At 39.1% G+C, this 22,274-nt stretch overlaps 1 protein-coding gene across 4 annotated transcripts in view; it reads right to left on the bottom strand.

Annotated features, from left to right (window-relative positions):
* Positions 1–22,274, bottom strand: part of SLC39A9 (solute carrier family 39 member 9) — a 55,385-nt gene that overhangs the window by 17,320 nt on the left and 15,791 nt on the right. For 2 of the 4 annotated variants that reach the window (XM_027570212.2, XM_027570210.2), the window contains exons 2-3: positions 17,962–18,070; positions 6,165–6,212 (exon numbers count right to left, since the gene is read on the bottom strand). In XM_027570212.2, coding sequence (XP_027426013.1) covers positions 6,165–6,212; positions 17,962–18,070 — 157 coding nt within the window. The remainder of the gene's footprint in view (positions 1–6,164; positions 6,213–17,961; positions 18,071–22,274) is intronic. The other 2 variants (XM_027570214.2, XM_027570211.2) reach the window with 1 other exon arrangement.

Below are 22,274 nucleotides of genomic sequence, written 5' to 3' on the forward strand. Positions count from 1 at the left end.
ATACATAAAGCTGCTATGAGCATTCAGGTACAAGTCTTTCTGTGTAAGGTTTAGCTATAAAAAAAAAAAAACTGTTTGTTTTCCACAGTGACTGTACCATCTTACACACCCAACAGTAGTGTATGAGAGTACTAGTAGCTCTATACCATTATCAACATTTGATAATATGAGGCTTTAAAATTTTAACCATTTAACATACTCGATCACATTATCTGCAAACAGTTTTACTTCTTTCCAATCTTTATGCCTTTTGTTTCTTTTTCTGGCCTTCCTGCAGGCTAGAAGCTGGCTAGGACCCCAAATACAATGTTAAATACCAGTGGCTGAGAGGAGAGATGGCCTTGCTTTGTTCTGAATGTTATAGGTGTCTTAACCATAGGGTTTTTGAATACGCCCTTTCTCAGTAAGGAAGTTCTTTCCTAGTTTGCTGTAATTTTTTTTAATGAAGGAGAGTTTAATTTTGCCAAATGCTTTTCTGTACCTGTTAAGGATGATCAAAGTTTTCTACTTTATTCGATTAATATAATGAATTAAACTGGTTTTTGAATATTACTCCAACCCTTACTTTGCATTCCTGGCATAAACTCCAATTGGTCAAGACATGTTATCCTTTTTCTATACCGCTGGATTCAGTTTGCTACATTGGGTAAAGGACTGTTGTGTTTACATTCATGAGGGCTATCTGCCTGTAACATCTCTGAGTCACACTGGCATCTTAAAATGAGATGGAGTGTTCCTCTGAGAGAGAAAAGACTTCCTTCAGCCAATACATTTCCATTTTATTGATTTAAAGAAGGTCTATGACTATTAACAGTCTGACATTAATGTTAGGTAGTATTTTTAAATTACTGAAATGAGATTTATGACTTTTTTTAACTTTTAAGACCATGACCTATAGTAAAAAATAAATTTTATATAAATGAAAAACTAAATACAATGTTTCACAAAACAGTGAAGCTTATAATGCTTACAATGCACTCTTCCATTTCTTTCTCTTTGCCTCTTTTTTTGTCCCTCCACGAGGCTCTTTTTAAATACTGGTCACAAGTCCAACTCACTAAATTTATTTGAAGACCCACTGAGTTGCTACCTTCAGTTTGAAAGCATTACTGGAGGTGGAGAGACTCAGAGGAGAAATGGATGATTTTGGAATAAGGGGCATTTTCTGGAAATTAGAAGCCTGGGCTGCAGTGGTCAACGAAAGAGAGCTGAACGCTAAACAAGCCTAAGAGAAAAAAGTTGGCAGGTTGTAGGTGCCCACTCGGTTCCTTACACAAAATAAATTATTAGCAGTAAGGATGTTAAGCCAAAGAACTGACTGAAAGCTCAGAGATGAAAAATAATCAAGTCTGGGGTGCCTCGGTGGCTTAGTCGTCAAGCATCTGCCTTCAGCTCAGGTCATGATCCCAGGGTCCTGGGATCCAGCCCTGCATCGGGCTCCCTGCTTTCGGGAAGCCTGCTTCTCCCTCTCCCGCTCCCCCTGCTTGTGTTCCCTCTCTTGCTGTGTCTCTCTGTCAAATGAATAAAATCTTTAAAAAAAAAAAGAAAAATAATTAAGTTTGAAAAGCAGTCCAAGAATCTTGAATTAGTAATGTTGGACAATTAAAATGTAGCCTTGTGGTAACATGACTGTATTTAGTTTGTGAAAATCACTGAGCTGTACCCTGCCAATATGTGTATTTTCCTATGTGTATACTTTTGTATGCAATATTTTGATAAAAATTAATAAATTCAAAATGTAGTACTCTGGTGTCCAATACTGAGATGGTCGCACCCATCATTTTTTCATGTAGGTTTTCTCTGTGAGCTGGGGGACTAGTTTAGTATGGTCTCAAAAATGTGAAATAAATGAACTAAAACATCTTATTTTCTCTAAAGACAAGGCAATTTTGGGTCTGCTTCCATTTTAATATATATAACCATGATGTAATTCTTCATATTTATAGATGTTAAGAAGCTGCCCATGTGGGGCATCTGGCTGGCTCAGTCAGTGGACTGTGCAACTCTTGATCTCAGGGTTGTAGGTTCGAGCCCCACATTGGGTGTAGCAATTGCTTAAAAATAAAACCTTAAAAAAAAAAAAAGAAAAGCTACCCATGTGAAGTAAATCACAGAATTCTGGTAGCTACAATTTCCAATACTATTTAGAAAGATGCTATTGGCAAGGATCTGAATGATTACATTTTCATAAGGTACCCACTTAACACTTACCTGGGATCCCATCTCTCTCTCTGCTGATACTTTGCATGAGTTAATGAATCCATGGGCCCTCCATGCTGCTTCTCCTGGATAACACCTTGTTTCTCGAGACTCAGCTTGGAAGCCCCCTCTTCCTTGAGATTTCTGTGTCCTCTTTTCCTATCAAACACACCACACACTGGGTGTCTTTCTACCATAGGTCTTACACCTCACTATACCATAATTCAGACATCAGCAAATTACAGTACAGGGCTGGTGCCTATTTTTGTAAATAAAAATGCATTGGAACATAGCCATGCTCATTTGTTCATAGATTATCTATGGCTGCTTTCATGCTGACACCAGGGTTGAATAATTGCAAAAGAAACCATATGGCCCACAAAGCCTAAAATATTTGCTATCTGGCCCTTTACAGAAAATGTAAACCAACCCCTGCTGTCATTGATTGTTATTCATTTTCCACTGGCTGTGAATTCTTGAAGGCTGGGGCTATATCTTAGATCTCTGAACTGCTAAAAATCAATAGAAGGCCAGAAATCTAGCAAATACTCAACAAATAAATGTTGAAGGCAAAAAATGGCCTTCACTTCTATAATTTTTTAATGCGGCATTTCATTTAAAAAGTTATAGCAATTAATTATTTTCTAGACAAAAAGTGGGATTTTTTTGAGAGACTGTGTGCGAGTTGGAGGGGGGGCGGAGAGAGAGGGAGAGAGACTCTTTAGCAGGCTCCATACCCAGTGCAGAGTGCAATGTGGGGCTCGATCTCAGGACCCTGAGATCATGACCTGAGCCAAAATCAAGAGTCAGACACCTAACCGACTGAGCCACCCAGGCACCCTAACAAAAAGATTTTTTTTTAATGGAAATAAATTATAACCTTTTAGTCTTCTTTTAAGATAATTATACACATGCTTTTTTATAAATTCAATAGGTAACATATATATACTAAATTAGGTGACAGGTTACACTAAGAGTTTAGGTAAGAGCATGGGTTAACACGTTATTAAAGGGTGTTAGTCATGCTATTATTTATGAACAGTGCCATAATAATTTTTAAAGGCAATTACTTTTGGGATGTCCATAGCACTGAAACTAAACGTTAAGCCTAATTACAACTTTCAAAAGATGGTCAACATCATTTTACTTTATGAGGTATAACTATATCAGAATTTTATTTTTTTTGAAGATTTTATTTATTTGACAGAGATAGAAAGAGAGAGAGAGAGCGCACGCACAAGCAGGAGGAGTGGCAGAGGGAGTGGGAGAAGCAGGCTCTCTCTGCTGAGCAGGGAGCCCAATGCAGGGTTCGATCCCAGGACCCTGGGATCATGACCTGAGCTGAAGGCAGACTCTTAATTGATTGAGCCACCCACGTGGCTCAGATATCAGAATTTTAAAATGTAGATGAGTATAAGATCCTTCCGTATCTTATCCCAACAAAGCTTTTTAAAAAAAACTGAATATAATTAATATACAATGTTATATTAGTTTCAGATGTATAACATATTGATCCAACAATTTTTTATATTACTTAGTGCTGACCACAGTAAGTATAGTTACCGTCTGTCATCATACATTATTAAAATATTATTCACTAAACTCCCTATGCCACACTTTTCATCTCTGTGACTTATTTATTTTATAACTGGAAGCTTGTACCTCTAAACCCCCTTCACCTATTTCACTCATCACCCCAGGCACCTTCCCTCTGGCAACCACCAGTTTGTTCTCTGCATTTAAGAGTCTGGTTTTTTGTTTTGTTTTTTCCCTTAAGATTTATTTCTTTGTCTTTTTTTTTTTTTTAAGATTTTATTTATTTATTTGAGAGAGAGAGAATGAGAGATAGCACGAGAGGGAAGAGGGTCAGAGGGAGAAGCAGACTCCCCGCTGAGCAGGGAGCCTGATGTGGGACTCGATCCCAGGACTCCAGGATCATGACCTGAGCCGAAGGCAGTCGCTTAACCAACTGAGCCACCCAGGCGCCCCTATTTCTTTGTCTTAAAGAGAGAGCAGGGGAAGGGGCAGAGGGAAGGAGAGAATCTCAAGCAGACTCCACACTAATCACAGAGCTGACGAGGGGTTCCATCTCATGACCCTGAGATCACAACCTGAGCCAAAACCAAGAGTCCAACGCTTAACTGATTGAGCCACCCAGGCACCTCAAGAGTCTGGTTTTTTTGTTTGTTTTTAGATTCTACATATAAGTGAAATCACATTGTATTTGTCTTTCTCTGTCTGATGCATTTCACTTAGTATGCATCCATCCCTCTAGATCCATCCATGTTGTTGCAAATGGTAAGATCTCATTCTTTTCTATGGCTGAGTGTACACACACACACACACACACACACACACACACACACATATCTTCTTTATCCATTCATCTATCGATAGACACTTGGGTAGCTTCCATATTTTGGCTATTGTAAATAATGCTGCAATAAACACAGGGGTGCATATATCTTTCTGAATTAGCATTTTGTTTTCTTTAGGTCAATACTCAATAATGGAATTACCAGATCATACAGTATTTCTAATTTTTCGAGGAACCTCCATACTGTTTTCCACAGTGGCTGCACCAATTTACATCCCTACCAACAGTGCATGAGGGCTTCCCTTTCTCTGCAACCTTGCCAACACTGTCTTTTGATTGTCTTTTTGATTCTAGCCACTCCGACAGGAGTAAGGTGCCAACAGTGCTTTTTTTTTTTTAAGATTTTATTTATTTATTTGAGAGAGAGAATGAGATAGAGAGCATGAGAGGGGAGAGGGTCAGAGGGAGAAGCAGACTCCCTGCTGAGCAGGGAGCCCGATGCGGCCCTCGATCCCGGGACTCCAGGATCATGACCTGAGCCAAAGGCAGTCGCTTAACCAACTGAGCCACCCAGGCACCCAACAGTGCTTTCTTTAAATAATTTTAGAACTTTTCTTTTGGTACTGCTTAAGAGTCAAGTTTATGAATCATAATAAAATTGTCATTACTTTATAGTATCACCTGCTTTTGATATAAAATAGTATTGAATAAACTGATGAGCTATCTTATTATGCAGACTGGCATCGAACAAATTTTATATTTCCCAAAACCAAAACTACTTTCAAGGAAAATCCTGCTGCTACTGATGATATTAATCTAAATGTGCTGCACACTCTGGAGGTAAATTAAAGAACAATTTCCAACATTTTTTGAGCAATCACTTCTATAAGTACTTAATTTTATGAACTTAATTTTGAAGGGGTTAATACTTATTTTGATATAAAATTTTGGCAAATAAGTAATATGTCAGCAACATTTAATAAATATCGCTTGAAATAAGTGTGCTGTTGACTAAGGCTTCTCATAAAAGGTCTGAATGCTTATCATTAAGTGGAATTTAACTTTATATAAAAACATGAAATACTTACTGGAATATACACAATGGTAAGCTTTGGTTTTATTTGCAAACATTAATCAAAAAAACATAAATCCTTTTTAAAGTGAGCAATCATCACCTTAATGGTACATACACAAACTAGTAATGGAATCCAGATATTGAATATTAATATACACATCCTTCCTTCTACTCTGGACATGAAACTGAAACTAGCAAAAACTGGGATCTCAAAAACCAGCTATAAAATTCAAATATATTAAGCTGTATACATATGTTACACATTCATGAACAAGCTTTCAGGTTACTATGTCTGACTACTCAGGACACTGGTTGGTAATTCATTAGCCAAGACATGTTCCACGTCATACTCCCTGCTACAAAGTACAAAAAAACCAATGGTGTTATCACTGGGTATTATACATCAGATATTTATTTCTCATGCCACTAAGAGAGTGTTCAGCAAATCATATGGGCTTGCTTCTTTGCCTAGATATTTACACAGAAATCTTTCCAGTAAGTTCCATCAGTATGGTAAGTAGCTGTCCTTTGTCACAGACATACATTACATTAAAGGTAAGAGAATCAATTTACCCTTTGAAGATATTTGTTGATGCTCCTCCTTCAGATTAACATGTGCTTCTATAAAAGAAACAAATTTTCAGGTAATCTGGCTTTTTTTTTTAAGTGATCTCCAGTTTTGATTTTTATATTTTTGGCCTTTGTTAATTGTTTTTAATTTCTTAACTTCTACTCATACCTTACAACTTTTACAACTCTCTATTAAGAATTTTTTTTTCTGACAAAGACAAATAGTTCATTATACATATACTTTCAGTAAGAAGGGAAGAATAGCTTCTACTTGATGATGTATTCTGTTTCTCATGTAAAAGAGAAAAACCTGATCACAGTCAAATGTATAAAGCTGGCATTTTATTTAGGATTTTACTTATTTATTTGAGAGTGAGGGAGAGAGCACGAGCAGGGGGAGGGGCAGAGGGCCAAGCGGACTTCCCGCTGAGTAGGGAGCCCAACATGGAGCTCCATCCCAGGACCCTGTGATCATGACCTGGGCTGAAGGCAGATGCTTAACTGACTGGGCCACCCAGGCACCCCTAAAGGTGACATTTTAAAGGGATGTTAATTAATGAATCTTCGATCAAAATATACTTTTTAAAATTTTTTTAAAAATTTATTTTTTAAAGATTCATTTATTTATTTGAGAAAGAGAGAAAACGTGCACAGGCATGTGAGCAGGGGTAGGGGCAAAAGAAGAGAATCTTTAAGCAGACTCCCTACTGAGCCCAGTGGAGGCAGACTCCAGCTCAACTCTGGGTTTGACACCTCAACCCATGAGATCATGACCTGAGCCAAAACCAAGAATCGGACGCTTAATGGACGGTGCCCTGTTTTTCTTTTTTTTTAAGATGTGTTTATTTATTTGACAGAGAGAGTGCGCATGGGCATATGCAGGGGGCGCGGGTCGGGGGAGAAGGGAAAGAGAGGGAGGGAGAGAGAGTCTCAAGTAGATTCCCCACTGGGCACAGAATCTGATGCCTGCTTGATCCCACAACCCTGAGATCATGACCTGAGCCGAAATCAAGAGTTCGACCCTTAACTGACGGATCTACCCAGGCACCCCTAAGAAGAAAAAAATCTACTATAAGATTTCTTCAGGGGTACTTGGGTGGCTCGGTCAGTTAAGTGCCTGACTCTTGATCTTGGCTCAGGTCTTGCTCTCAGGGTCATGAGTTTAAGCCCTGTGTTGGGCTCCACTACTTAAAAAAAAAGTATGTATTTCTTCAGCAGATAAACACTACAATGGTGATTTTAAATTCCCCCATGCACTAGACTATCATTAAGAATGTAGGCTTCAGGGGCACCTGGGTGGCTCAGTTGTTGAGCGTCTGCCTTTGGCTCAGGTCATATCCCAGGGTCCTGGGATTGAGCCCCACATCGGGCTCCCTGCTCAGCGGGGGACCTGCTTCTCCCTCTCCCACTCCCCCTGCTTGTGTTTCCTCTCTCGCTGTCTCTCTCTGTCAAAAAATAAATAAAAATATTTTAAAAAAGAACATAGGCTTCATTTTTTTCCCCCACGCTGATAGTACTCTCACAAACATGGTGAATGGTCCCAAACCCACCAGACTTTCTGCAAGAAAGTTTCTGTAAGTACCAACCCCACAAAGTGACACAGTACAAGAAAGGCGAAGATTCTCTTTACACCCAGAGAAAGCAAAGTTATGACAGGAAGAGTGGCTATGATGGGCAGACTAAGTGGATTTTCTGGAAAAAGGCTAAAACTCCAAAGAAGATTGTGTTGAGCCTAACTGCAGATCTAAGAGAATGCTGGCTATTAAGAGATGCAAGCAGTGTGAACTGGGAGGAGATACGAAGAGAAAATAACACGTGATCCAGTTCTAAGCTTCATATTTTGTTATATTATGAAGACAATAAAATTTTGAGGTATGTTCACTTCATTTGGTTACAACTGGGCTTTTAAGAGGAAAATAGACTAGTGCTGTCAATAAAATTCTCCTTGTGGGGAAACTTAAGCTTAAAAAAAAAGTATAGGTTTCAGAGTAAGATTGCCTGTGTTCAATTCCTGATCGTGATACTTACTAGCTGAGTATCTTGGACATGTCATTCAACCTCTTTGTGGCTTCATGTCCTCATCTGTAAAACAGTACCCACCTCAGATGGCTGTTGTGATGATTAGACAATAAATGTGAAGGGCTCCACAAAATACCTGGTATACACTAAGTGCTCACTAAATGTTCAGGAACATAGTTATATATTAAATGGAATTTGGGAGATTCATTTTTAAACATCTTATGTTATATAATTGATCTGAATATCAGTCAGAAACAATAGTGAGTAATAAACAATGTTGGGGGAAGGGAGAGGAAGGGGCAGGGGAAAAAGCAGAGATCAGACAATTTAGCAGACAAAATAAGAAATAGAAGAGATAGGTATCAGTCCACGATCATCCATATTTCAGAATCCTGAGGATAAAGTGTAAGAATTTTAAAGAGCTCCATTTTTATTAATGAATGACAGGCCAAGAGTTAGTTAAATATAACAGATTTAACCCTTTCCTTTTATTTAAATGTAGAGCAAAATGACAAAACCGTAAGGTAACTGTACTTCTCTAACTAATCTGTTATGTGGCATTCATGGAGAAATTTAGTGAAATAATCTATATTGAACCACTCCTAATAACAGTTCCAGTGACTATCCTAACAGTTATGAATAATATAGGTTTCAGGTTTCTATTTAGGTCTTTGACCCCATAGCCTGCCTTTCTCAATATACCAATTCTCATGTTCCAAAGAATTAGGGTAGTTTCAAATTTAGCCCCACAGTAAACAAGCACTGCAGTCCTCAATAGACTATATTCTTAAAACTTGTTTCTGTACAAAGACAGTCTTCTCACACGAATGCTGATCTAATTCCAGTGATTTTAGAGCTATAATTAGAGAAAAGTATGAGACGTTCCTTTTTACATTAATTAGTATTTAATAATGCTTATTAAAGTGCCAGAGCACTCAGTTAACATGATATATTGAGCTCTGAAAAAGTATCTGTTAATTATCATAATTATAAGGTCCACAGAAGAACTAAACTATAGGTTGTAGTAAACATGTACACAAACTCCTTTCTTGAAGTTGGGAGAAAAGCTGGCTGGATCTACAATAAAGAAAAAGAGGGAAGGGGGGAGAAAAAGATAAAGTAGCAGAAATGAAAACGATGTGACTAAGCTCACCAGTGTGCAGACAGATGTGGAAAATGTGGAGACAGCTTACGGTTACTGTGATGGTTAAGCTACCTCAAAAAATTTTTCAGAGTGGGGTATTAATATTTTACTTTTTAAAAAGAATGATGGGGACTTTTGGAGCTGGCTCAGATGGAGTAAACCTAGAGTTGCCTCAATCACACAATGATGACTACAGAAGCTCTGGACAAAACAACCAAAGAACTACCTAAGGACCACAAATGTAAACAATAACAAGAGGAGAGAGGGCAGCAAAAACTGCAAAAGAAACCTTGTCCTTCTGGCCAGACAACCAGGGAAAGGGGCTGCTGGGGGATGTCCTTATGGAGGGAAACCACCCCCTTTTTTCTTTCCCAGGCTGGCCTTGAAGGCAGTCCCAGTTGGGGAACTGCACTGCAGCAACACAGGCAGTGAAAACCCCCAGAAAAACCCCATCTTTCTGGCCAGTGGTCAGAAGAACACAGGGGCGGGGGCGGGGGGTGGGTATGGTTCTTCTGTCCTCTCTTTTCTCCTGCCACTTTGCCCTGAGGGCACCCCGAGTTACACAGAACTGTGCAATGGCAGCACAGGCAGCTACAACTCCTAGAAATACCCCATCTTTCTGGCCACAGGACTAGGTAAAGGGTCCCTTGGGAGCCAGGGAGTGGGAGACAAATACTGGAGAGGAAACAGCTAAGGAGGGTTCCCCTAACAGTGCGCATAAATGGCACAAGTCCCAGACTTACCCCTGAACTCTGCAGGGATAGGACACACACAAAGCAGCATTACAAAGGCTTCCAACACTGAACTAAAATTAAAACCATCACACAAAAAGGCACCACAGAACTGGCAGTTTGAAACCAACCAGGCTAGTGACTGCTAAAACAAAAGAAAGAAATATTCTCTAGAAGATTTTGAAAGGACCCAAAGTTCCAAAATACATTATTAAAAATGTATAGGATACAATCCAAACTTGCTTGACATACAAAGAAACAGAAAAATTGGGGCACCTGCGTGGCTCAGTCAGTTAAGCATTCGCCTTGGGTTCAGGTCATGATCCCGGGGTCCTGGGATCGAGTCCTGCATCGGGCTCCCTGCTCAATGGGGAATCTGCTTCTCCCTCTGTCCCACCCCCCTGCTAGTGCTCTCTCTCACATAAATAAAATCTTAAAAAAAAAAAAAAGAAAAATTTTACCAATCAGGAAGGGAAAAAAGAATCCAATCCCAAAGCAAATCAGATACTGGAATATTTGACTTTAAATCAGCTATTATAACTATGTGCTCTCGGGGCGCCTGGGTGGCTCAGTCGTTAAGTGTCTGCCTTCGGCTCAGGTCATGATCCCAGGGTCCTGGGATTGAGTCCCGCATCAGGCTCCCTGCTGCTCAGCAGAGAGCCTGCTTCTCACTTTGCCTACCTGTGCTCTATCTCTCTGTCAAATAAATAAATAAAAATCTTTTAAAAAAAGATTAAAAAATAACTACGTGCTCTGGGGTAAAGGTAAAAACACTTCAAATGAATAAGTGTCATTTGAAGAAATAGAAAGTATACAAAGAAACTAAGTAGAAATTTCAAAATTGAAAAAGATATCTGAAACAGTAAGTTCACTGGATGGCTCACTAGAGGACTGATGATCACAAAGGAAAGAATCAGAACTGTTAGTTAAATGACAGAATTGAACAGTATCAATAGAGTCCACATGGCTCACAAAGTCTGAAATATTTACTGTCTGACCTGTTACAGAAAAACTTTGCTGACCTCCGGTCTAAATATACGAATTAGAAGACAGAGAGATTGTCAAATTGGATTTTAAAAATATGATTCAACTATATGCTGTTTACAAGACATCCAATTTAAATACAGTGAATGACATATAGCTTAAAAGTAAAAGGATGAAAAAAGATCTATCAAGTAAACACTGATCAAAAGGAAACTGGAGTGGCTATGTTAATACCAAATAAAGTAGACTTGAGAACAAGAAATATTACCAGGAATAAATAGGGACATTACATAATAATGAAAAAGGTCAATTCACCAAAAGACATAGCAACCCTAAATGTGTAGGCACCTGACCAAAAAGCTTTAATATGGATAAAGCAAAATAGAAATCAATAAAATACAAAGCAGAAAAAAAATGAAATCAAACATGGTTCTTTGGGAAAAAAATTTTAAAAGAAGACATTACTGTAGACATTAAAAGGATAATAAAAGATTACCATGAACAACTCTTACTATAAATAATTCTTCAACTTAGAAGAAACAGGTAACTTGAATAATTTTATATCTATTAAAGAAATTGAATTCATAGCTAAAAACCTTCCAACATAGAAAACTCCAGGCCCAGATGGTTTCACTGGTTCTATACAGTCTCTTCCAGAATGTAGAAGGCGGAACACTTTCCAACCCTAAGAGGTCAGCACTACTCTGACAACAAAGCCATAAAAAGACATTGTAAGAAAGGAAAACCACAGGCCAATACTCCTCATGAACAGATACACAAATATCCTCGGATGTTAGCCGACTGAATCCAGTGATGACAATCCCTAACAATCAATGGGGGTGGCATATGCAAATCTAGTTCAATATTTGAATATCACTTTAATTCACCACATTAACAGATTAGATAAAAACTCTCAGCAAACCAGGAATAAAAGGAAACTTCCTTAACCTGAAGAGGGACTCTTTAAAAAATCTACAGCTGGGGCACCTGGGTGGCTCAGATGGTTAAGCGTCTGCCTTCGGCTCTGGTCATGATCCCAGGGTCCTGGGATGGAGCCCCGCATCGGGCTCCCTGCTCAGCGGCGAGTCTGCTTCACCCCCTCCCTCTGCTTCTACCCCTGCTCATGCTCTCTCTCTCTCCATCTCGAATGAATAAAAAAAAAAAAAAATCTACAGCTAACATTATACTTAATGGTGAAAGACTGAGTGACGATAAGGCAAGGCTGACTATTTTCATTCCTAATCAGCCTCATACTAGATGGTCTAGCCAGTGCAATAAGGAAAGGAAAAAAATTTTTATTTTTTTTAAAGATTTTATTTATTTATTTGAAAAGAGAGAGAGAGAGCACAAGCAGGGGGAGCTGCAGGCAGAGGCAAAGGGAGAAGCAGACTCCCCGCAGAGCAGGGGGAGCCTGATGTAGGACTCGATCCCAGGACCCCGGGATCATGACCTGAGCCGAAGGCAGACGCTTAACCAACTGAGCCACCCAGGCGCCCGGAAAAAATTTTCTAAAGCATATTGGAAAAGAAAACATGAAAGTGTCTCCAGAAAAGAAAGCATTAAACTGTCTATATTCATAGATGATATGACTGTGTAGCAAATCACAAGGAATCTACAAAAAAGCTCCTATAACAAGTGAGTTTAGCAAATTCCTATATACTAGAATACTGGAAATTGAAATATTTTTAAATATCATTTACAATCACACTAAAAACGGGAAATATTTAGGTATAAATATAACAGAATACCTATAGATCTGTATGCTAAAAATTACAACACTGGGGGCGCCTAGCTGGCTCAGCCAGTGGAGCATAGGACTCTTGATCTTGGAGCTGTGAGTTCGAGCCCCAGTGTTGGGCATGGAAGTTACTTAAAAAGAAATAAAAATTAAAATAAAAAAAATTTAAAAACTACAACACTGATAAAAGAAATCAAAGACCTAAAAAAATGGAGATATATTATATTCATAGATTGGAAAATACAGTATTTTCAAGATGTCAATTCTCCCTAAATTAATCTATAGATTCAACTCAATCAGAGTCTCAGCATGATTTTTTGTGTAGACATTGACAAGCTGATTCTAAAGTTTTTATAGAAAGGCAAAGGAACTAGTTTAACCAAAATAATTTTGAAAAATAAAAATGAAGTTAGAAGGACTTCACCATCTGATGTCAAGATTTGCTATAAAGCAAAAAAAAAAAAAAAAAAAAGATTTGCTATAAAGCTATAGTCATCAAGACAAGGTTGTACTGGGGGAGCCTGGATGGCTTAGTCAGTTAAGCATCTGCCTTCTGTTCAGGTCATGATCCTGGAGCCCTGGGATTGAGCCCTTTGTCAGGCTCCCTGCCCAGTGGGGAGTCGGCTTCTCCTTCTCCCTCTGCTCCTCCCTGAGCTTGTGCTCTCACTCACTCACTCTCTCCAATAAATAAATAAAATCTTAAAAAGGAAAAAAAAAAGACAAGGTTGTATTGGCAAAGGACAGACATGTAGATCAATTGAACAGAATAGAGTCTAGAAATAGACCAACACAAATGTGGTCAATTGATTTTTGACAAAGGTGCAAAGGTAATTAATCTTTTCAACAAAGGGTGTTGGAACTATTGAACATCCATCCATACCCCAAAAAATTGAACCTTACATCAGATACAAAATTAACTCAATTTTGTTAACACATACTAAGTGTAAAACCTAAAATTACAAAACTTCTAGAGGAAAACAAAAGAGAAAACATTTGTGAACTTGGGTTCAGCAAAGGGATTTTAGGTATGACCCCAAAACACAATTCATGAAAGAAAGAATTGATAAATTGGACTTTATCAAAATTAAAAACTACTCTGTCAATGATACTGTTAAGAGACTGAAAAGATAAGCCAAAGACTAGGAGAAAATGTTTGCAGATCACCTATCTGGTAAGACTTGTATCGGGGCGGGGGGGGGCCAGAGTGGCGCAGTCAGATAAGTGGCTGACTCCTGATTTCAGCTCAGGTCATGATCTCAAGGTCCCGGGATCGAGCCCCATGGCAGGCTCCATGCTCATTGGGGAGTCGGCTTCAGGAGTCTCTCTCTCCTCCCTCTGCCCCTCCCCCTGCTCATGCTCACTCTCTCTGTCTCTCTCTCTCAAATAATCTTTAAAAAAAAAAAAAAGACTCATATTCAGGGGGGCCCTGTCTGGCTCAGTTGGTACAGCATGCAACCCTTGATGCTGGGGTCATGAGTTCGAGCCCCACGTTGGGCCTAGAGCTTACTTAAAAATAAAAAACAAAAAGCAAAAAAATAATAACTTGTATCCAGAACATGTAAAGAACCCTCAAAACTCAGTAATAAGAAAACTCAAAAAATAGGCAAAAATTTGAATCATCAAAGAACACATAATAATGGCAAACAAGCATATGAAAAGATGTTTAACATCATTAACCATTAGGGAATTGCAAATTAAAACCACACTGGGAGAGCATTACCTACCTATTAGAATGGCTAAAATAAAAAAACCAAACAAAATAAACAGCATCAAGTGCTGACAAGAAAGGGAAGCAACTGAACTCTCATCCATTATTGCTGGGAATGCAAAATGGTACAGCTACTTAGAAAAAGAGTTTGGTGATTTCTTAAGTTAAACATACACTTACCATATGATCTAACCATTCCACTTATAAATAATTACACAAGAAAAATAAAAACTCATGTTCACACAAAAACCTGTATACAAATGTTTATAGTGATTTTATTCATATTTCCACCTAAACTGAAAAAAACCAATGTCTTTTTTTTTTTTTTAAGATTTTATTTATTTATTTGACAGAGAAAGACACAGCAAGAGAGGAAACACAAGCAGGGGGAGTGGGCAGAGGGGGGGAAGCAGGCTTCGCGCGGAGCAGGGAGCCCAATGTGGGGCTCGATCCCAGGACCCCGGGATCATGACCTGAGCCGAAGGCAGATGCTTAACCGACTGAGCCACCAAGGTGCCCCAAAAACCAATACGTCTTTAAAGGAAGGAAGGGGGCGCCTGGGTGGCTCAGTTGGTTAAGCGACTGCCTTCGGCTCAGGTCATGATCCTGGAGTCCCTGGATCGAGTCCCGCGTCAGGCTCCCTGCTCAGCGGGGAGTCTGCTTCTCCCTCTGACCCTCCCCCCTCTCATGTGCTCTCTCTCTCTCACTCTCTCTCTCAAATAAATAAATAAAATCTTTATAAAAAAAAGGAAGGAAGGAAAAGGGAAAGGAAAAGGTGAAGGAAAAAACAAACTACGGTTCGTCCAAACGATGGAACACTCCTCAGAAATAAAAAGGCACAACAGACCAGTGATAGATATAGAACACAACATGATGGCTCTCAAATGCATTAGGCTTGAGCAAAAGAAGCCAAGCCAAAAGGCTGCACAATTTCATTTATATGACCTTCTGAAAAGGCAAAACCATAGGAGGAGGGAAGAGATCTATGGTTGCCAGAGGTTGGGGGTGGAGGAAAGGTATGATTATAGAAGGGCAGCATGAAGGAATGGTTTTTGGGTGATGGCACTGTTCTGTATTTTGATTACACAGGTGATAACATGACTATGCATCTGTCAAAACTCAAGGATGTGTACACCAAGAAGAGTGAATGTAAAATATATAAATGAAAATACCTTTCTTAATTGAAATGATGGTTTAGGGCTGGAGACTAATCCATGAGGAAAGGCTAAAGAGACTAGAATGCTTATGTTTTAGAAAAGCAGGTTTAAAAAGCACATTGTATCTGTTTTCAGATGAATCCACAAAATTATTTTGGGCCCCAAATCAAGAACACTGAAAATAAAGGAATGCAACCCGACAACATGATAGCTAAATTTAAGCTTAAAACTATACCTGAAATCTGGTATGTCAATTATATCTTAATAAAACTGCTATTTAAAAAAAACCAAAAAACTATACCCGAAACATTTTTTTTCCTTTACCCCAGTGTTTCCCAAACTTTTCTAGTAAGAATCAGATGAAAACCTGTTAAAAATAGATATTCCCAGGGCCCTTCTCTAGAAATTCTGATTTTGTAGTCTAGGTTAGGGACCAGAAAACTTTTAAACTGCACCCCTGAAAAAGGAACTTTGTAAGGAAAACAACTGCTACTCATAATTCTTTCTTAGCTACAAGGTCAAGCAAAAAAAAATTTTAATTGTCTATTTGGTCATGATCTGAAAGTTTTCTAGTATACCAGAATAGTGATCTCTGCACTGAAATAATCACACGTCAGAAAAATTCAAGATGATCCACTGGGATACAAAAGAAAATACAGATGATGCTTGAAAAACATGGGGGGTTAGGGTGCTGACCCCCTGCGCAGTTGAAAACCTGCATATAGCTTTTGAATCCTCAAAAACTTAACTATTAATAGCTTGCCGTTGACCAGATGCCTTACTGATAACATAGTCTTTTAACACATATTTTGTATGTTCTACATATTATATACTATATTCTTACAATAAAGTAAGCCAGAGAAAAGATTAAGGAAGAGGAAATACATTTACAGTACTGTATCAAAAAAAAAAGCCACATATTAAGTGGACCCACATAGTTCAAACCTGTGTTGTTCAAGGGACAACTGTATTGGTCTTCTATACAAATTTACTTTAAACCTCATACTTCAAAATTTTCTGTTTTAGTTTTGTGTTTTATAATGCATACAGTAAATTAGTGCAATAGTGCATGCTTGTTTTTCCCCCCCAATAGGATGTGTGATCAAAAAGAGCAGAAACCACTGCTCTGGGACTCCTGATTTATTACCTCCCCCCTAAATTTGACCAGTCTTCATCCTCTCTCCTATTTTGCAATAAGACCCCCACAATCCTCATATATAACATCTGCCGCCACTCTTTGCCTACCCAACACCATTCATTATGCCTATATTGACACCCCAGGGAGGAGAAAATCATCACTCTGGATAAAGGACACAGCTTTTTTCCTTGACTGAGATCTTAAAAGCTTATTATATTGTATCTAGTATGAAATTTGGAAAGTGCCTACCTTTCTATACTACTCTTAAAGTCCAGTTGAGTCCTGGCACTTGAAGATTCCACTCACCAACGTAATAGTTGTGATTTCGATCCTTCACAGGTGTCTGAAGTTGCGTGACAAGCAGTAATCTGATTTTGCTGAGTCACAAATCTAAATCAAGTATGTTTCCAGGTGTGCAGACCAAACTGTCTAGCAGGTGAGTGACCCAAGCCGCCTGCCCAGTATTTACTCTCACATACTTATACTCTTCATTCTCTGCTCATTGTTCTTAGGGTCAGGAAAGACTTCTTTCACTTTTTTAGTTCTCCTTTACTGCAGAGATCCCCACCAAATACCTACAAGTTTACTGTAAAGACTCCTTGAATCCAAATGTGTATAATCTGTTTATTTTTTCAATTAAAGAACACTAAAAATACAATTACTATCATGTAGAATTTGGGAAGTTTTTAAGTGGGCTTTAAAAAAAGACTGTCATGGGGCGCCTGGGTGGCTCAGTCGTTAAGCATCTGCCTTCAGCTCAGGTCATGATCCCAGGGTCCTGGGATCAAGCCCTGCATTGGGCTCCCTGCTCGGCGGGAAGCCTGCTTCTCCCTCTCCCACTCCCCCTGTTTGTGTTCCCTCTCTCGCTGTGTCTCTTCTCTGTCAAATAAATAAATAAAATCTTTAAAAAAAAAAAAAGGACTGTCATACTTAGACTGGAATTCATGCATTATTGCAAATAAATCTTAAGTGGTATTCATGAATTGGGGATTCAATTCACAAACTGCTAAGGATGTGTTCAATGTCAAAGATGTCAGAAGATACATTTTAAGAACTCTTCCAGGGTAGAATTCCATGGCAAATATGAAGTATGTTCAGGAAAAAAAACCCACTAGGCTTCTCCTTTCAACCCTCCATGTCAACAACATATCTCAAAGCAGACCCTCTTCTTTCTCTCTCACCCTCAAGAATATCTTCATAAAGTGCGTGTACTCCTTCGGGCACGATGACTGCCAGTGCAGTTCCACAGAGAAGGCCAGCACCCAAAACAGTCACCAGCTTTAGCCGCTCCTGGAAGGGAAACACAAGAAACTGTTGAAAAGATTGATGACTGAATGAGAAAAAGTTTCTGAAGTATCTGTAATCAAGACCATGAGCTGCTCATTTGTGAGACCAAAATCTACAATAGCCAGTGAACATGAAACAGGGTCAGCTTTATGAAGAATTAATGCCAATTAAAACAGGGAGATGCCACTTACAGATTTGCCAGATTGGCAATGATGTGGGAAAACTTGTCTATTATCCATGATGGGAGAAAAGAGCACACTTGTCTGACCCTGGGAGAAATGTAAATTGCTACAACCTATCTGGACCGCTATTTGGTGATTTCAATTTGAAGCCTCAAAAATATGAATTCTTTGATCCAGTAATTTCACTTCTAGAAATTCATCCTAAGAAAGAACTATGCAAAGATGATCACCGCACTGAGTGCAAACCTGAAAATATCCTAAATGTTCAAACAAGGAGATTGATTGAGTAAACCATAATACTTCATCACAGTACCACAACACCCCGCCATGAAACATTATGATTCAGGTCTATTCATGGATACAGAAAGTCATGATGCACTGCTCTGAGGAAAAAGCTGGTGGCAAACCATGTGCACTGATAATTTTATTACAAATCTCATATTTACAATAAAAAGTATACACATAAGTAGAATAAGTATAAATCAAACATTAACAAATTTTTGACTTTATAATATATAAACATAATATGTAATATACAACTTATAAAAACATATTTGTAACTGAGCTACAGTGAAATGTATTACTCATACAATAAAAAAATGTGCTTAATTAATTCAGTACTAAAATGTTCTACGGATGTCTTTAAAAACTGCTTTACTGAGGTATGACTGAAATACCAAAAGCTGTAGATATTTAATGTATACAACTTGACGTGTATGGAGATAAACATGTATCTGTGAAACCATCATCGTAATCTATGCCATAAATGATCTACGGTTTTAATTCAACCTAATCTCAATTTTTTTCTTACTAACCAAATTTCTTTGTGAGACTGCCTCCTGACATACAAGATATAAAAGATTACATTTCAAAAAAAATTTTTTTTAAAGATTTTATTTATTTATTTGACAGAGAGAGACACAATGAGAGAGGGAACACAAGCAGGGGGAGTGGGAGAGGGAGAAGCAGGTTTCCCGCTGAGCAGGGAGCTGATGTGGGGCTCGATCCCAGGACCCTGGGATCATGACCTGAGCCGAAGGCAGACGCTTAACAACTGAGCCACCCAGGCACCCCCATTTCAAAATTCCTTGAAGCAGTGGTGTACCCTATATGGTTTCCTGGAGTCTTAGCAGTATGAAAAATGACCTTAAAAACTAAAAGGAGGAAATTATGTACCTTACTTAAGAAAAAGTTTCACTAATTAATGGAGTGTCACATACTTCACTTTTCTGTTTTAGTTTCCTTTATGAGGTCAGCAAAAATAACAGTGGCTGTATTATCTCTGACATACTACTGCACTTGTGACTCTGAGGCTAGGGGAATAAATATATAATATACACATACGTACATACATATATACTGTCTCTATAGGAAAGTGGGTTCTTAGCTGACAGACTGGTTGAAGCATTACCACCCCCTCGTTTGGGAGGAAGAAAGGAATCTATATCTTAACGTGTCTCTAGTGAAAATGGAGAAACTACAGTTGCAAAGCCAGCACCAACTAATACTTGCCATACAGCAAGAGGAGAAGCCCTCACTCCCAAGCACACAGGCCGGGTCGGTCCTTCATACATTCAGGATGGCCATTATTAGCTACTTATAAATAGAGCATTCTGAATGCATCCAGCAGTTGGGGGCACTGGCTTGGGAGGTAGAACTGGCTCCATGTCCAAACTGGTTAATAATTCAGTACTTTAGCTTTTCTTCTGTAAAATAAATACTTTTACATGTCTTATATAGGAGGCAACAAGAGAAAGTGATTGAAGCATTTTGGAAAAATGACACCAAACAACTGGTGTTACTATTTTTTTTTTTTTTTGGTGTTACTATTTTAATATTTAATCCTGAGCTATTCTAAGAGCTTTTGTCGTTTACAAGTTACCAAACTCGTCAAAGCGCCGTTAATCACGGCCTTCATTTGAGATCAACTGTCAGAGCATGGAGAACACGAGATGGAAAAACAACTCTATTCCATGTAGAAGGGGACATGGTATATGACTTCGTCTTCTCCTCATTTTCTCTAATGAATTCATAAAAGTCACCTTTGCTTTAAAAAAATTCATGAATGCAGTTTTACTACAGAGGAAGGACAACAATGGTGGTAAACTGACCTGGACCGAGTGTACCGTTTCACTGCAGGGGCCTGGTTTCAGAACCCCACAGCTCGAGCTGATGAATAAACCACTAGGGAAGAAATCCGTCCTGTCAGCGTTTGGACTATGACTATGCTCTACTCTGGCAAATGGAAAGGAAAGATGCCCCCGCACTGCAGACTCAGGGAAGGTGAGAAGTGATGAAAGGGATGCACTTAAAAGAGAAAGAGCCGAGCACCCTCAAGAATTACTGGTGTGGCAGCTCACATCATACACATAAATTAATTCTTGATGGATTATACTTTAATATAAAATCTAGAACTCAAAAACTTCTAGAAGGAAGAATATTTTTGCAATCTCGACGTTGGCAAAATTTCTTACAAGGACACACACACAAAAAGAATTTAAAACAGGGGCGCCTGAGACGAACCATGAGAGACGACGGACTCTGAGAAACAAACTGAGGGTTCTAGAGGGGAGGGGGGTGGGGGGTGGGTTAGCCTGGGGATGGGTATTAAAGAGGGCACGTTCTGCATGGAGCACTGGGTGTCATACGCAAACAATGAATCACGGAACACTACATCAAAAACTAATGATGTAATGTATGGTGATTAACATAACATAGTTAAAAAAAACTGTAAAACAGGGGCACCTGGGTGGCTCAGATGGTTGGGCGTCTGCCTTTGGCTCAGGTCATGATCTCAGGGTCCTGGGATCGAGTCCCGCATCGGGCTCCTTGCTTAGTGGGGAGCCTGCTTTTCCCTCTGTCTGCCACTCCCCCTGCTTGTACGCTCCCTCTCTCTCTCTCTGGCAAATAAATAAATGGAATCTTTAGGAAAAAAAAAGAATTTAAAACATTTGCTGATCCACTAAGAAAATGGACAAGCTACATACTGGAAGAAAATATCCACAACACGTATATCTGTAGTGGATGCTGGTAACACTGCCCATGTCCATCTCCTCCAGGTTGGAGACACCTGTTCCGCTAGCTGCTGGGAGTGCTGCCTACTGATGGCTCACAGCTGAGTCTCTCTGAGGACCTGACTTTGGGCCAAAGGATACTGACTAACCTAAGGCTATCTTCCCTCTCGCAGGGCAGTTCACATCCCATGACTAGTCCCCTGGGTTGTCTGGAAGGAGGTACAAAGCCAGGTCCTCTCGCCTCAATCCTGGATATCTCTGAAGAGCCATCCAGCTTCAGAGCCAGGTGAGCTGAGGCCTCTACTGTACCAAATTACAGTTCAACTTCTCCATCTGCTTAATTCTACTCATTCTTTCCCAGGTGTTATTCCCAAGAGCACTCCCCAATAAACTTCCTGCATGCAAATCTCCTTCTCAGAGTCTGTTTTCTGGGGAACCTGACCTAAGATACTGATAAAGGGCTTGTGAAATATAAAGAACTTCCACAACTCAGTAAGAGGCAAAAACAAACAAAAAAACCCACACAACAAAAAATGGGTAAAATATTGAATAGGTACTTCACCAAAGATATATGAATGTCCAATACGCCCATGAAAAGATGCTCAGCATCTTTACTCACCAGGAAAATGCAAATCTAAACTACAAGATACCTCCTTACACCCACTAGAATGGCTCAGATTAAAGACTGACGACACTAAATGATGGCGAAGATACAGAGCAAGTGGAGCTCTTGTGCACTGCTGCTGGGACCATAAAATGGTACAACCACTTTGGAAAACTATTAAGCCTCTTATCAAGTTATTCTGCTATCAAGAATATTTTGGTATTTTCCAAGAGAAATAAAAATGTATGTTCACAAAAACACTTGTACAAGAATGTTCATAGGAGCTTTATCAATAATAGGCACAATTTGATCAGAGGTCCATCAAGAGGAGAATGTATAAACAAACTGTGGTATACTCATACAATGGAATACTACTCAGTAACAAAAAGGAATAAACTACTGCTACA

The sequence above is a fragment of the Zalophus californianus genome, chromosome 6 (assembly GCF_009762305.2).
Source record: "Zalophus californianus isolate mZalCal1 chromosome 6, mZalCal1.pri.v2, whole genome shotgun sequence".
In the NCBI taxonomy this organism is placed as follows: Eukaryota; Metazoa; Chordata; class Mammalia; order Carnivora; family Otariidae; genus Zalophus; species Zalophus californianus.